Consider the following 17,247-nt stretch of genomic DNA (forward strand, 5'->3'; position numbering starts at 1 on the left):
CATCCTCAGGTCAAGAGCGAGCAGGTGGTTCTCCTTGTTCCTCCCCCTTGGAGTGAGGGGCTCAGCGACTGTGGTTTGCAGACTGTCTGTGGACAGGCCTGTGTCTTTGTCCCCACTCCTGCATCTCTGCAACACTTTCTAGAATTGCCACTCTCCTGCTTTTGTTTCCCCCTACATGCTGGAGGCTAAGACTGCCCCAGACCTGCAGGCACTCACCCATTTCCCCTTGTAGCCTGGCATAGCCCAGAGAGATGCTGCCGCCATCCTGTTGTAAATCCCAAGTGTTCTTCCCGCTTGCTTTTACTGCTGATTAAAAACATAGACAAAAATCAAACCTCAACGCAGAAGTTCCAGCTTTGTCAAAAGCACCCCACCTCTTGAGGGTGCTTTCCTGCACCCCCTGTCACCTCCGGGCCAGTCCCCTGTGGTGGCTGGCGCTAGAAGCCAAGGTCAGTACGTGCCAGCCTGGAGAAGCGGAACCCGCCCAGCCTCCCTTGCAGGCTCAGCAGGCAGCCTGAGAGGCGGTTTCTGCAGCAGGTCTCGCTGGAAGGGGTACGTTGGTTGGCAGCCAACACTGGAACTGCTGTCTGTTATTTGCAGTTCATTATTTCAGTGAGGAAATACTGTCCACTCCTGTGGCCGTCCGTGTACATCAGTTGCCTGTTTTCAGGGAAAGTGGGGTCCAGCCTGTCCTGTTTTTCATGTAAGGCCCCGAGTCACGTGGTCCCTGGAACCTCTTTCATACTGTCCATCTGTATGGGGGCATCTGGTGGGGAGAAGCCACTCTTCGGAGGGGACTCCTCAAGTGCAGCCTCTGAGTGGGGGGCCTCGCTGCTGTGGTCCATCCTCCAGGGGAGCCCAGGATGGGCCTCCTGACCCGCTGGGGGCGGATGTTGAGCATCCTCATAAGATTTGTGGCAAAATAATGGGGGGAGGGACCTGGAAGGTGATTTGTGTGAGGGAACAAAAGCTATTTTCATTACTACTTAAAAACAGTCACTCCATCCCCTGAATTTGATCTCTTAACTCTCAGTGAGAGACCTAATGGAAGAATCACGTCTGCGCGAGATGCTCTTGTAAACTGTGGAAATCATAGGAGATACCGGCTGCCCACGTTGCCGTAAAGGGAACCTGAGTTGAGGTCTCCCCCTCGTCCTGCCTGCAGACATGGCTGGGTGGAGACATCCTGTTCTCTTACCACGCTAAGCTCCAATAATCTGGGAATTAATGAGTGTCCTTTCCTCGTTCCTGCAGAGGCTCTGTTGGACTCACACCGTAAACAGACCTCTCCCCTACTCCCCCGAATGCATGGAAGTAACAGGAGAGCCACCCCTTCTTTTCTCTCCATTCACATCTCTCCTCAGAACCTGCTCTGTCTTCAGATCACTTGCGTGTGAGCGCAGGAGACGTCATAATCAGATTTTTATTCTTTTCCTCATTGCCAAACCCTGGCACCTTCAGTTGACTATCTGTTCTATTTCCCCGATACAGTGGCTTTACCACCGCTGTGGTTCATCTAAGGATTCTTTCCTAGAAGAGGGAGACTGAATATAGAGTCGAAAGAACTGATGGCAGCTGCAGTCTCGCCCCTCTGGGAGTACTGCTAGTGTCTCTGTGTGTCCTTGTCGTGTGGTGGGAATGGCCCACGCCCTCCCACGCATGCTGACTCTGCGGGGTGATGGCAGTCGCGATGGATTTGTGGCTTGGGAAGGCGCATGTCGGGAAACCACCTGCCTTCCATGGGCGGTCAGATTTGATGTAGACTGCAGAACTGAGGCATCAGCGTCCCCTGTGCTTGCTGACCCTTGGATGATCTAATTCTGGATTCTCTGTTAGTGGTAGAAGCGATGCCTGCCATCCAGATAGATGTCTACCTTTTATCTTCTGGTTCCCAGTTCCTCTGATTGGTATATAAATGGGGACGCCTCACCGACTCCTTTCTCTGTTTCTCCCTCTTCTCATGCCCCTTCCCATGAGAGCCAGTTTTCACCTGCATGTTTTGACTGGTGAGGTCTGGCTCATACCTAAAGAACTTTGTGGCACAATTTATTTGATCCTGGGGCTCTGCCAACTTGAATTACATCCAGCGTCTAATTACACACACAGGTAGCCTCTTCAAATATTTGCCCACTTCACATTCGTTGTGGAGTGCCTGCTGCCAAGCTGGGTGGTGACCTTCAGCATATAGATCCAGACGGTTCGCTCGGGGGCTTGGCTGCGGGTTACCCTCCCGGTTACATCTTCCCAGCTGCTGTCCTTGCTGAGCCTGCTGTAGTTCTCCCTCAGCCATTTCAATCTTTGTCTTTGTCTCAAATCCAACTTCCCTCAGTGATTTCCACTGGCATGATGTCTGAGGCTGATAATCACGAGTGCTTCCTTTCACGGCTCTTTTACGACTTGCTGAGCCCTCCTGTTCCATGGCAGTGACTGAAAATTCCCTCTCTGTGAAATTTTAAAAGTAAAAGTAAGTTCCATTATATATCCATGATCTTATGGGAAATTATCTGAAAAAACAGAATAAAAGCTTTTCTCTACTCCATCCTGACACTCTTTTTCACATAAGACGTTGTTAGCTGACCTGAAGGTGTCTGTCATTGAACCCTGATTCTTTTACACTTTTCCCAAGACCCAATTTCCCCTGTGCCTCAGAAGCTGCAGCTCGCTTGGTGCAGTTTGCAGAATCCCACTTTATTTGAGTTTTAATACTCTTGTGTTTGAGGCTTCCCTGGTGGCTCAGTGGTAAAGAACCCTCCTGATGATGCAGGAGATGCCGGTATGATCCCTGGGTCGGGAAGATCCCTTGGAGAAGAAAACGGTGACCCACTCCTATATTCTTGCCTTCTTGCCTGGGAAATCCCACGGACAGAGGAGCGTGGTGAGCTACGGTCTTTGGGTTGGATCACAATGAGTCGAACATGGCTTAGCAACTTAACAACAACCCAACTCTCGTGTTTATTACTGTTTTCTCTGGTGCCCATTTCCTGATCCACGTCCTTGGCCAGGGTAGCTGGGTTCTAGCTGCCTCCTCCCGTCCCTGCAGCGTCCCCTTGCTGGCTGAGCTCTCTAGGTCTGCTGCAGGTTTGGGGCAAAGGCAGGGCTCTGATGGGAGGAACCAGAGCTGCAATTCCCATCCGAAGGGGGTCTGTTCCAGCCTCAGGCTCAGCCCAGGGCAGTGCAGCTGCAGGCTAGTTCTTGCTCATCATTCCCACTCGGGCGGGAGCGCCCATCTTAGCCCAGGAGCTCCCCCTGCTTCCTGTCCATCTAGTAAATGCAGCTCTCCACTCCTGCTCCTGGGAGCCTGTCTTCCCTCCTCGGCCTCTCTCACCCCCACGTCTGATCCACATCAGCAAGTCCTTCCCTGCTGTGGGCACTCCCTTCATAAGGTACCTTGAATAGTTCCTCTGTCCCTAGGCTGCTGCCCCCATCAGGCCCTGACTACGCAGAATGTTGTCTCAGGGCCAGCAGCATCAGCATCAGGGAGCTTGTTAGAAACAAGCTTGTTAGAAACAGACAGTCTGGGCCCCCCAGACCTGTGGAATCAGACTCTGCATTGCACCATCGTCCCTTCCCCGGGTGGCTCGTGAGTGTCCAGGAGCCCAGGGAGCTCCACCCTCAGCTGTCAGCCTCCCTCCCTGGTCACAGACCTGGCTCTTCACCAGGCTGCATACTTTCTCTCCTGCAGCTCTAAATTCAAGTTTTCAGACAGAGTGATCTTTTCAAAACGTGAATCAGAGCCTGGCATCCCTGGGGGACCAGACTCTGGACGCCGAGCTGGGTGGGCTGGGGTGCCCTAGCTGGGGCAGCCTGTGATTTCCAGTTGCTATGGATGCCTTGCCCAGGGAGCTTCAGGCCCTGAAGACGGAGCCCCTCCCTGGATGAGCAGTGCACAGGGGGACTCCTGAGAAGCCCATTTTAGGGGTCACCCCAGGCCAGGTCAGAGTGGGTGGAGAAGGACGCAGCCAGTAGTGCAGTAAGCAGCTGAGAGGGAGCCAGACTGGCTGCACCTGACCCTGTATCGTTCCCTCAATAGTATGTGGCCTGGGGCAGAGCCCTTCTCCTCTCGGAAATTCTGTTGTTTCATCTGTAAAGTGGGAAAATAATAGAACCTACCCTGTGGGGCTGATGTGCGGGTTATGCATAATTATGCAAATGAAGCAGCTGGCGGGTGCCTGGCTCTGGTTGAGTCTAATCTTAGCTCCTGTCACAGGAGTGACATAGCTCCTCAACTCCAGTCTGAGCGCCTAGAAGTCAGCCATAACTGTTTTTGCATCTGGAAGCTTCTGTGAAGCAGGCAGTTTCCGATGCAGCCGTCCAGGCCCCGTGCTCGGCAGTACAAGTCCCAGCATGGATGAAATGCCTCCTGCTATGTAGGAGAGTCTGTTACCTGGTCCCGGTAGATGGTTGCATCATGTTCATGGCTGGAGACAATGTGACCCCGTCTGTCCCACGTGCTGTGGTTGTGACATTCGGGGTCACCCCCCTGGAGAGTGGAGAAGGGAATGGCAACCCACTCCAGTATTCTTGCCTGGAGAATCCCATGGATAGAGGAGCCTGGCAGGCTGTGGTCCATGGGGTCGCAAAGAGTAAGACACAGTTGAGCGGCGAACACTCACATATCCCTGGAGAAGGCCCTGAAAGAGGCTGATATGGAAAAGCTGGTGCCAAGCAGCATCATGGGACCTCCTGCCCAAAGTAGCAGGGAGTTGGATGGGGGGCTCTGAGCCAGAAGGGATGCAGGGCAGGAGAGACCCCAGGTGGGCGATCTCCCTGCTCAGAGAGAGAAGTACAGGAAGGAAAGGAGTTGTGGCTGGACGAGCGGGAGGCGGTGTCCACGTGGGGTTCCTACCCAGGGCCTGGGGCTGCTCATGTCTGCGCATGTGGTGGGCACCAACCGCGGAGTTGCACTGGCCTCACAGTCCCTGACTCTGTTCTTAGACCTACTTTGTTCCCAACGAACCAATCTGTGTGAGTTTGAAGACTGATTGAAGTGGTTTATGTTTTGTTATGATTAACATTCCTTTAACAGGATACTCTGACAAATCTAGACATCATATTAGACAGCAGAGGCATCACTTGCTGGCAGAGATTCACCTAGTCAAAGCTATGGTTTTTCCAGAAGTCATGTACGGCTATGAGAGTTGGACCATAAAGAAGGCCAAGTGCCAAACAGTTGATGGCTTTCTAATTGTGGTACTAGAGGAGACATTTGAGAGTCCCTTGGATTGCAAGATGAAATCAGTTAATCCTAAAGGAAATCAACCCTTCATATTTATTGGAAGGACTGATGCTGAAGCTGAAGCTCCAATACTTTGGCCACCTGATGCCAGGAGCCAATTTACTCGAAAACACCCTGATGCTGGGAAAGATTGAAGACAGGAGGAGAAGGGGGCGACAGAGGATGAGATGGTTGGATGGCATCACCCATACAATGGGCATGAGTTTGAGCAAACTCCGGGAGATAGCGAAGGACAGGGAAGCCTGGTGTGCTGTAGTCCGTGGTGTCTCAGAGTCAGACATGACTTAGTGACTGAACAACAAGCAGAACTCGAATGTGCTCCGTGGCTGGGAGTGTAGTCTGTCTCCCTGGGGCAGGGGTGGCGGCTCTGAAGGTTCTGAGGGGAACAGGGTGTGCCCTGCCAGCTGCATGTCCTTGTCCCCAGGGTCTCCTGGAGGCTGCCCATCACCTGTGTAAAAGGACACAGAGAGAAACTTCTAGAGGAAACAGATTGTTGGCTCGCAGGGAGCAGAGTTTCCATCGCTGAGGCGAGAAGCCAGTGCCACCTCGCTGGAGAGGGGTCCTGGGAACGGCAGAGGGAAGACAGGAGTCCATGGGCCCAGGTCTCCATGGAGAGTCCACCCGTCACGTCTGGGGGCTAGTGAACATCAGGTGGGCAGAGGTCTTTCATCCTGAGCCACATGCAGAGGGAAATGCCCCCCAAATACAGTGGAGGGGGCTTCAGTGAGCACGGTGTCGGGATCCCTGCCTGACCTGAGAGTGGTCCACCTTTGGACGGGCTTCCAGGCAGGGGGAGGCTTCCAGGAGAAGCACATTCCCCGCCACCCCCAGCCAGGGCCGGGTGCCTGCCAGCGATACGGAGCCCAGGCATGTGTGGCATTGAGTGGAAATTAACATATGTGTGCTGACAGGTCGCCAAAGGGCAGGATCCTGCACAGCAAGCTTGTCTAAATATCAGAAGATACTCAGAGGCGGTCAAAAGCCACCGCCTGCCCCCTCCTTCCCTGTCGCTGGGAAGATGCTCTGTTTGGGTTCCGTTTGAAACATCTCCTGCGGCTAACATTAGGCTCATTCACGTCAGGCCTGTGGGAAGCTCCATGCTGCGTGCACGTTGTCCAGAGGAGGGTGTGCTAATTAAGACCCGGGGGGCGGGGCATTCGGGGTCTGTGGGGAGGTGGCAGTGGTGGGGACACTGCCCCGGAGGGGCTGATCTGCCAGCAATCGTGAGCACCTCACGCTGCTTCACTCCCCCTGTGCCAGGCACTGGGTCCCTGCTGTTTCTTAATTCTCGAGTGAGGCCATGCTGCCCTCCCCACTGTACCACTGTCACAGAAGGAATCTGTTTTCCTGAGCCACCTGGTTTCCTGAGATCACACCAATCTGTACTCAGATGTCTGAGAAACACAATGGGTCCTGGCCACGCACTCCCGCTTTTTGCTGCCCTGGCCCTTGCCTCTAACCTGGCTGCCTGCCTAGTCTGTCTGGCCTACGTGCAAGCCTTTCCACACTCACCTGAGGTCTCTCTTCCCGTTTCCAGGTAAAGAGACCCGCCCGTTCCCCTCAGGCCAGCCGCCCCCCTCCCCGCCCCCGACCAAGGCCACACTGTGCATGGGGCTCCCCAGTGCCCTGGGGCCTCAGCACCGGGGGGCCCAGTGTCGCCAGATGAACCCCTCAGCATCTCCGAGAGCAAGGACACGCTAGCGGGGACTGTTTTTATCGGGCTGTCAGTCTTTACAACCCGGACTTTGCACTGTTTATGGGGTGTGTGTTTTCAGAAAAGAAGAGAGTATCTGCTGTCTCCTTGCAGCCAAGAGCAAAATACAGTGGAGAGGAGGGATGATGCTGTTGTCTCACAATGCGGGCATGCGTCACAGGCCTCCTCCCTTCCCCGGGGGGATTCGTGCTCTTTTTTTAAAGGCTTTAAATTTTCTTTGATCTCTGGAATGGTTTCTCCCTGTCTGTGAATATCTTTTGCTATCTTTTGATATTTCCACAAATTTCTTGCACATAGTATTCACCTCCTCTTTTTTTTTTTGGTCCCCTAGATGTGTATATATTTTTAGAGTTGGGAATTCATGATGCTTTTTTATAAACCACATTTGTTTATACCTTTTCTTTCCTCTGTAAATTCAGGATCATATTTACCATTTCCCTTTGGTTCTGATTCAGGCAGCGCCATACCTGACCTAGGGTTGTTACAGTAAACATGCTTGCTTATTAACCTTGGAAAATGGGTCTGCAGTCTCCTGTTGAGAATGCTGGAGGAAGCTCTTGCTTGGCTATAATTTAAGCAGTGAGTGAAACCCTAATTGCTGCAAAAAATAAGGCACCTTCCCTAAAGCTTCAACACACCCAGGGGAACATTTCACCTAAAGGAACTGACCGCAAGGTTCTTTTTCATTATTGTTTTCCGGTTTGTCGTGTTTGGATTTTTGTCTGCAGCCCTCTAATTCTCACTGTATCCTGGAGTCTGAGAATTTCTGCAGTGCAAGGGACCTTAGAGGATGTTTGCATTCTTTCGATTCCTGGAAACCGTCTGGTGTTCAAGACCGGGGTCATCTCCTACAGGAAACCACTGCTGACCACCACCTGCTCCCCACCCACCCAGCTCCGCCCCACCCTAAGGGTCCAGGAGAAGTGTCCTCTCCAGCCCCTCCACTGAACTGGTGACCTTTTTGTGTCTAGAACGTGAGGGACCCACGGTTCTGTCTACAGCCTCTAGCAGAGTGTCTGACAATTAACTCTCAGCGAGAGCGTTTGAAATACAGAGGGCTGCCTGTATGACAGACGAGAGCCAGACACTTGTCCAATGGCTTATTCAGTAAATGGTTCAGTATTCAGAGGTGTCCAGACGGAGCTCACTGCTCTGTCTGTCTTGCAGAGCAGGTGCTAATGTAACACGTCCCTGTTCCAACCAAGTCCGCACCTTTGCTGCCCTGCAGCCCATTGCAGGCACCCGCCCTTCAGATCTGCTCCTGATTTTAAAGCTTGTTTTCATCCCTTTTCTGGTTTCTCAGTCACCCTGGGCCTGGGTAACCTTTGTCTGCCCGCCCACTGGCCACTATCATCAAGCGAAGCTCCGAGGGGCCTGAGTGCACGTGGGGACCCCAGCGAGCAGCATTTTATGCTGCAAGGTCCCTTCAGAACCAGACCTCGTCTTCCTGAGGAAATCAGCCTCTACCTGGTAGATGCATCCGCCTCCTGCAGGGTCCGCTGCATTCACTCTGCACAGTGACTCCCATTCCTGCTGCTGAAGGGACACGTGGCCTTGGGACCTCTTTCATCTTCTCGGGGCGTAGGCTGAAGGGACACGTGGCCATGGGACCTCTTTCATCTTCTCGGGGTGCAGGCTGAAGGGACACGTGGCCTTGGGACCTCTTTCATCGTCTCGGGGCGCAGGCTGAAGGGACATGTGGCCTTGGGACCTCTTTCATCTTCTCGGGGTGCAGGCTAAAGGGACACGTGGCCTTGGGACCTCTTTCATCTTCTCGGGGTGCAGGCTGAAGGGACACGTGGCGATGGGACCTCTTTCATCTTCTCGGGGCTCAGGCTGAAGGGACACGTGGCTTTGGGACCTCTTTCATCTTCTCGGGGTGCAGGCTGAAGGGACACGTGGCCTTGGGACCTCTTTCATCTTCTCGGGGCGCAGGCTGAAGGGACACGTGGCCTTGGGACCTCTTCCCTTGTTGTCTTCTCTTGGGGTGCAGGCCAAGTGCCTGATGGAGTGCTCTTGAGAGGTCAGCTTTTCCACAGCTGTCCAGATGCCCGCCCTGTGCCCAGCCCAGCGCTGATGACTGTCCTGCACATCAGAGGGAGAATGTTTTCTCAGCCAAGACACCTTGTGGCATTTGAAAGAAGCAATTCTGCATGTTCCTTTTTCCTCTCTTAATTTTTGCTTCATTTCCCCCCAATTATTAAAGGACTATGTTATTTGAAAAGAAAAAAATTAGGTATCAGAACAAAGACAAGAAGGACCCTTGGTTGCAAAGCACGTAAACTGACCGTGGAGAATGCAGATCCCCCTCGAATGCAGTCGTGGGGCCAGATGCTGACTGTTCATGAGGCCCTGGCCAGCCCCTTCCTCATGCCAGGCCACATCATAGGTGCTGGAATCAAGTAGCCAAAACACGGCCCAGGTCCCTGCCTTCTCAAAGCTCCTGATGAAGAATAGATAGATGAGCAGGTGACGTGGTCTCCAGGGGCGACAGTGCAGTGAAGGAACAAGGGCAGGAGAGGTGGGGGTGTGTCTGAGGCCACTGCTTCTGCTGGGGGTGGGAGTTGTCTGGGAAGCTCTGTTGGACACGGTAACACTGAGGCAGGAGCTCGAATGACAGAGGGGCTCCAAGCAGGGCAATCACATTTTGGGGAGGGCCCAGGTGGCTGGCAGGGTGCTGGGCGCAGGGTGGTGGCTCCGGGCACACAGGCTCCAGCTGGGCAGGGACACGCATGGGGACACGCAGTATGGCACACAGGGTTGTGTGCTGCCCTCTTTTCATTTATTTGCTCAAAAGCCCTTTTGTCACTTATGGCTGAGTTTGTAGGGCGGGTGCGGGGTGCTAAGCATCTGGGTCTTAGAGACAGAACCCCCTCCATATCTTTGGGAGGCAGGGCAGAGGTGTGGACTGGGGCACAGGCTAACCCCATTCATTTCCCAGATGCCCCTTAGCTGCTGTATCTCTGTGGAGAGGGTGGGGTCTTGGCGGAAAACTCCAGGAGAGAAGAGCCCTGTGCTCTGTTTGTAATCTGCTGTAGACAGCGCTAGTGGTAAAGACCCCGCCTGCCAGTGCAGGAGACATAAGAGACCCTGGTTCAATCCCTGGGTCAGGAAGACCCACTGGAGGAGGGCATGGCAAGCCACTCCAGTATTCTTGCCTGGAGAATCCCATGGACAGAACAGCCTGGTGGGCTACAGTCCATAGGGTTGCAAAGAGTCGGACACAGCGGAAGCGACTTAGCATACACACGCACAGGGAAGAAAACTAGATTCTGGAACAATCAAGGTGGGCAGAGCTGCAGAACTCAGAGCCTGATTTAGTGAATAATCTGCACAGTCCTGTGGGTTAAGGTTTTCCATTAAGCTCTCTGTGCTGCTGATAATTTAGCTGGAAGATGTGTTAGATACAGCACTTGGGGAAAATGGAGCACCCATCTCGGGGGATAATGACACCGTGAAGGCAGATTATTTCTACCGTGGAGAACAATTGTAAGTCTGTGCTAATAGATTAAACTGCTAGAGCGATCGTTCTGAACCAAGAAAATGGTCGAGAGCTATACAGTCAGCCCTAAACTGATTAGGACGAGTAGAGAGTCATAATTTAACCCTACTGATCTATGACGCATCATTTCTTCAGTCGCTGCCACACAGCACCAGCCAGGGAAGGTCCCCGGACTTGAGGTCACCTGGATTAACATCCAGATCTGAGCTACCTTCCAGCCCACTGACCTTAGATGAGTCACTGGGCACTAGAGGTTTCCCTGAGATGCCCAGGCCACAAGACGCCGTGTGCAAGTGATGGGCCTGGGGTGAGGAGAGGGTCCACTGGGTGCCGCGGGGGCAGAGAAGGAAGTTTATGGTTTGCAAAAACATAGAACATAGAAGCAGAGTGTGAGTCCTGTCAGGGGTGGCGTGCCTGAGGGTGGGGGAGGAGCCAGCACCCCCTCTGTAATGTAGCCCTCCACGCCCCCCAGGTCCCGTTTTCACGGCCTCACAAGAAGCTGGGCATTTGCACACGCAAGCTCATGAGAACGTGAACTTGGGCCAGTACCAGGCGGCGACCGAACCCTGGGCATCATAGTTACGCTTTGAACGCCCCTCCTGTGACACTTGTGCCGGCCAAGAGGGTCACCCTTCACAGGATTTCTGCGGCTGCACGTTCACCTTTGTCTCCATCACTCTTCCTGGTGAAGTAAGCCCAGAGGATCACATTTGGAAAGTTCATTTTGCTCTCAGAATTGGCAGTGCGGGAACTGAACTGGTGATCCTATCTGGAAGTTGGGGACCTGCCCAGTGAGTTTGGTGACTGGCAGGGCTGTGAGCACACGCCTTGCTCTTTGCTGCCTCCCCTCTGCCCGCCGTGCCTTCTCCTACCGTCTGCAGACACCACTGCCTTCCACGAAGTGGTCCCAGCCCTCATGGGACAGAGCTATTTTCCCTTGTTTCGAGCCCGGAGGCCTCATCTGGGTCTCTGCCCTTCTTCCTGCACCTGGGTCATCCTGGGCTGGCTCCTGGGACCCCGCCCTGCCACCGGCGCTGCAGGCTCTGCTCATCTGAGGCTGGGCCCGGAGGGACCTCCTTGTCTGGGCGGCGGGGTCAGCCCTGATCAGCACTCAGGTGTTAGAGCTGTTCAGGACAGTGAAGTCCGCTGTTGGTGACTTCGTCCTTGTTCCGGGCTACACCTCCGATGGCAGTCGCTGTATATGAATCGTGCTGTCATGCCAGGAGTGCGTCTCAAAGCTCATGTATTGGTGGATCTCGCCTGTTTTATCACCATTGTTGGCATCTGTTTACCTGAAGTCGATGGGCTTGATTTGCCTGCGTGAGGTCCTGGGACCTCAGCGTAAATCCCGCGTGCCCCCCGACTCCTTAATTTCATGTGGGATTGACCGACAGTTCAGAGAAAAGCATTTGTCCAGTATTCCCTCCTCCCTTTCCCACCCTTCTGTCAGGTTCCCTCTGTCAAAGTGAAGTAAATCCATATTTACTTCTAAAGTCTTGGTTCACAGTACATTTTCCCATTTCATGAAACTGAAACAAACAGTGCAAGAAGGAGGGATGAAAGGTCTCCATCTACTCTAGAAAGACAGCTCAGGCTAAATGTGCTAATACTTCCCACTCAGGACATCTCTCTAGCTTATGGAAAGTTCTGTGCAAGGTGGAGGTTCCTTCCAGTCAGTAGCTGTGTGATGCCCACCCCAGATGGGCCTCCTCCTGAATTAAACCTGAATTAAACCTGACCACACTCCCGCCAACACAGCCCTACCTGCCAGCAGGGAATGGCTCAGGCCCAGGGCTGAGGGAGGCCCCTGGAAGCCCGAACGTGGCTCCCAGAGATGGTGTGGGTTGTTTTTACAGAGGGCTGGACAGGGAGGAAAGCGTAACCCAGGCTTCAGCCAGCGGGGAGTCGGAAAGTATTTCATGAGTGGGAGTTCACAGAGGCCACCTGAGCAAGCCCGCTGCTCCTGGTCTCTCCTGGGGGTCCTGGGAGTCCTTGCTCCTTCTGTCCCCACTCTGCCTGGAGCCCACCCCCATGCCTCCCCTGGAGGCTGCCCTGGCGCTCTGTCAGAGCACCGCCCTGTCCTGTGTCTGCCCCCCTAGACTGGTTCTCCCCCGTGTGCTCCCTGAGCATCCATCATTCACCTGCACCCAGCGGAGCACCCTTCCACAGATACTGGGTGCTTGCTCCGGGCTCACACCTGCCCCGCCCGCCTGTATCTGGGGAGAGCTGTGCCATGGCGGTGACAGCCTGGCCCTCAGGGAGCGCAGTCCACTGGGGCCCTGATGAAACCAGGACGGTCCTGCTGAATGAATGGATGAATGAGTAACTGAGATGCCGCAGTACCGTAGGGAAACATTGTTAGTACTTGAGTGAGGGCCTGGAAGGCGTGGTGATGTTATTAAGCACCCACTCTGCTTACAAAAGCTTCTTCAGTTCTCCGAGCCATTCTCTGAAGTGGGCATTCGCATCTCTGTTTCACAGATGAGACATCGGAGGGTCATGGGGGAAAGTGGCCTTTCCAGGCTCACAGCCCGCAGCGAGGGAGGTGCTATTTGCGCCCCACCAAATGCAGGACAGAGAGGTTCTTCCTGCCTTGCCTTCATACCCCACTGGGCAAGGCCAGTCTCCCTGACATCTGTTCTGTGTCCAGTGCAGTCATTCCCCAGCTCAGCAAGTCCGGGCCCTTCACTTTCCTCCTCGGCTGGTTTTCTATCAGTCATTTTTACACCTCTTAGGGTCTCAACACTTTCTAATTCTTGCCTATGTTATCTGTATTATTTCTCTTCTCAAGATCAAAAGCAGTTGTAAAACAAACCAGAACAGAGTCAGGGCATTAGCACCAGCTGGAGTTTGGCCTTATCTGGAATCGGCCTGCTCCATAGCCAGTCGCTGGGATTCCTCTGGTCCCAGCTGGACTGGAAGTGGGGCCCGCCTTGTGACCTCTCTCTCACCCTCCTGCAGGTCACGGACGAGGAGCCCAGCTCCAACCACACGGTCATGATCCAGGAGACCCTCCAGCAGGCCTCCGTCGAGCTGGCCGAGCAGCATCACCTGGTGGTGTCGTCTGACGACGTGGAGGGCATCGAGACGGTCACCGTCTACACTCAGGGTGGGGAGACCTCGGAGTTCATCGTCTACGTGCAGGAGGCCGTGCAGCCCGTGGAGGAGCAGGCCTCAGGGCCACCGGCCCCTGAGCTCTAGAGGACCCGGGGCGTGCCACAGAGCCATGAGGCACCCGGGAAGGCCCCAGCCCGGTGCTCCGGGTGCGCTCGTGTCTGCCCTCCCGGCTCCAGTGGCCATGTGGGGCCCTCCTGGCCCTCCTCTGGGTGGGTAAGGCCATCGGTTGGCATCACCAGCAATACGGGAGCCCCCCCTCCCCTCTCCGCAGCACAGACACACACACACACACCCTCCCCCACTTCATCCGCTTCCAGGAGGACTTTCGCATCAACTCCCCCAAACAGGGCCCTCCCTGGGCAGCCCCTTTGCATCAAGATTCAAACAGAGACCACCCCTCCCCACCCTAGTCCTCATCAGCACCTTCTCTGAATCATGGCTCCAACCCCTGGCCCCCTGACCCCATGTAGGTGCCCTGTCTTTATCTGGGACTGCCCTGCAGCCCGGTGACCGAGAGACAGCCGCCAGAGGAGGTGACCTTAGAGTTTCTGAATCACTTAGCAGAGAAAAGAGGGGAGGGATGGGCCTGCAGAGTCCCGCCCTCCTGGAGCCTCCGAGGCGCTTACTATCATGTGACGTGAGCGTGATTTGTTGACCCTCCCAGTCCCATCCCAGGTGGAGGGGTCTCAGCTTCCTCTCTTAGAATTCTTTTGCTTTTCCAATAAATGCACTTTTTCCTATTTGCCTCCTGCTCTAAGGAGGTGGGATGGATAGAATCAAAGCATTTCTCTACCTGAGTCCTTCCCCTCCTTTAGGTTGGCGGGTTTATGTGCCCCCCACCCCCGCCACGTCCCACCCGCTCTGAGACCCTGGGCCCCAGAACTTGACGGTGACTGTCGTTCTCCCTCTAAAGCATGAGCCTTGTTTCGGGGTCACTATGAGAGGCCAGTGGTCTTCCCTTCCACTTCCTGGCACTTCACTTTGGTTTGCTGCAGCTTAGAGGAGGCAGCGGCCACTCCCCGCTTCAGGAGGGGTGGCCTTCCCAACGCTCCTAAGTCTGACCTTTTCGTCCAGGGGCTCTTGGTAAACCCCACACTTTTTGCGCCTCTGCTGTGTGACAGCTTTGTGGGGGTGTCAAGGCAAGTACCGCCACCCCCAGTCTAGCCCTGGGGTCTCCTGATGGTGTCACTCACTGTCCAGCTCACTGAGGTCAAGATTTTTTTTTTATCAAATGAAGTTTTATTTAATTTATAGTGATTCTAACCAATTATTTGAATAAACCATCCTTTTGAGGTGTAAAATGCCAAACTGTTGCTTCATGGTTTTAGACTTTCACATTTCTAGACTGAACAATGAAATAATGAAAATACATGACATAGGATGACTCAACTGTTCATATGAAACAAAGTCCTTGATGCTATTTGGGTACTAAAAACAGCCAAAAGTTTTGGTTCAGTAACAAAGAAAAAAGCTTGAGAGTCGTCTTTAATCCTACAATGGCTGGTTCTCTTTTGTGGCCAAGGAAGACATTATTGACCCATTTTCCGTGAAGAATGGGGCCTCCCTGGGGGATCAGTGGTAAAGAATCCACCTACAAATGCAGGATATGAAGGTTTGATCCCTGGATCGGGAAGATCCCCTGAAGAAAGAAATGGCAACCCACTCCAGTATTCTTGCCCGGAAAATCCCACAGTCCGTGGGATCTAGAGTTGGACGGGACTTACCGAATAAACAACACTACAGAATGAACTTTGAGTTATTCTCTAGTAAGGATGATGAGTTTTTTACCAATCTTGGTAAAAGTGAATGGTACAACCAAATGATGGATTTTTTTCCCTCAATATTTAGAAGCCTGTGTTTTTGTTTGTTTCTTGCTGTACGATTGACCTGCAACACCATGTTAGTTCTAAATACATGGCATAGTCATTGGATATTTCTATGCATTACAAAATGATCACCACAGTTAGTCTAGTATGCTAGATGCATCATACAGGTGACGATAAGACTCAGAGGTAGTGAGATTCACCCAGAGAATGTACATGAGGTGCTTGGCACAGTGTCGGGCAGAGAGGGACAGCTCTGCCCCCTCGAGAAATGCCCAGTAAGGAGGCTGTCACCTCCCAGTGTGGCCGTGGACGAGCAGCAGCATTAGTTGCTCTGTGTTTTTTGTTTTTTTTTTTTAATTATTTTATCTGGAGATTTCCTGTTATCTTAGATTGTTGACCCCATGGACGATACAGTCCAAGGAATTCTCCAAGCCAGAATACCCAAGTGGGTCGCCTTTCCCGTCTCCAGGGGATTTTCCCAACCCAGGGATCAAACCCAGGTCTCTCGCATTGCAGGCGGTTGCTTTACCAGCTGAGCCCCCAGGGAAGCCTGAGTTTTGAGTTGTCTGAGGAGATGGTGACTTATTTTATAACTGTATCTAGAGGGCCAATTTAGCAAATTAATTTTTCTTGTAGTAAGTATTTAAAATACATTGTCTGTTGTCACTGATGATGTTTCCTGTATCCTTTGGTTCCATCTTTCAAGGCTGAAAAGACTTTGATTCCAACTCCGTCACCCCACCTCACCCCTTTTAAAATTTCAAAATGAACTGTCCATCTCACCCACAGATGAAGTCCAGATCCACGTCCATCTTCCCCCAGTGGTAACAGTTTTAGGTTGTAGCAGGTCTTTGGGAATCAATTAAGTGGACTATTAATTTGGAAGAGGAAAAAACAAAAAACAAAAGCAGAAATGTGTTCTGGAGGGAGGACTTAATTTACCGTGCATCACAAAATTTTCTAAGTAAATTATTTTCCAGTCAAGTTGGTCCTTCTCTTAGCCGTGACGGGGAGACGTTTGGGTTTGATTTTAAAAATTCTAGTTTATCACTACTGTCACTATTAATGCTGTAATTTAAGGCTTCAGTGGTTTGTGGTGGATAACAGTTGTTACACTTCCTACAGGCTAAGAAGGCAGTGATGGCTTGGTATACTAAATAAACTATCACGAAACAGACAAAGGAAGGCAGGTCGGTGTCGACAGAAAGCAGGTCAGGTCAGAGTCGTCTGCGGAGTTTTCACACCTCTCCCCTCCTTGGTCCTTCCACGTTGCACCTCTTTTAGGGCCACGCACCCCAGAACCAGACCAGCGGGTGATGGGGAGCAGCCCCGCCCTCGGGGGGCACCCCTCGGGTGATGGTCCAGGAGAAGGTGATGAGGGAACCACCAGCGGCAGAACTCCGTGTGGTGAGTCCTTAGGTCACACACATCCCTCCCAGGTACCTTGAAGGAAATGAGCCTTGAAAGAGGCTTCTGCCGGGCCTGGAGGGCGGGATGCTCACCGTGCCTCCTTGGCCACGACAGATTGACTGTAATCATCACTCGGCCCAGGATGGGGAGTCTCTGCAAACCTATCACCTGGCACCCTGTGAAGTGTGCATACACCTTTAAACCTTGGCTATGTCTGAGGTCAGACTCCTGGGTTGAAGCTGGGGGTTCACCACTTACAAGCTGGTCCATCACAGGTTCTCTCTGAGCCTCAGTTTTTCCATCTCTAAAATGGAGATCACAAGAGCACCTTCCTTACTGAGTCGTTGTGAGGCTTAGAAAAGGTGATGCCTGTTCATCTCCTAATGCAGCACAGGCTTCTGAGCTGGGTTAATTATTACCATCCCCACAATTATCGGAACTT

General features: G+C 53.0%; 1 protein-coding gene across 1 annotated transcript in view; it reads left to right on the forward strand.

Moving 5' to 3' along the window:
• The window catches only part of ZFAT (zinc finger and AT-hook domain containing), a 165,792-nt gene extending 150,915 nt beyond the window's left edge, over positions 1-14,877 (forward strand). Inside the window, exon 16 of the mRNA XM_069600939.1 lies at positions 13,414-14,877. Coding sequence (XP_069457040.1) covers positions 13,414-13,653 — 240 coding nt within the window. The 3' untranslated portion in view covers positions 13,654-14,877. The remainder of the gene's footprint in view (positions 1-13,413) is intronic.
• The last annotated feature ends 2,370 nt before the right edge of the window (positions 14,878-17,247 follow it).

This window comes from Ovis canadensis, chromosome 9, assembly GCF_042477335.2.
Source record: "Ovis canadensis isolate MfBH-ARS-UI-01 breed Bighorn chromosome 9, ARS-UI_OviCan_v2, whole genome shotgun sequence".
Classification (NCBI taxonomy): Eukaryota; Metazoa; Chordata; class Mammalia; order Artiodactyla; family Bovidae; genus Ovis; species Ovis canadensis.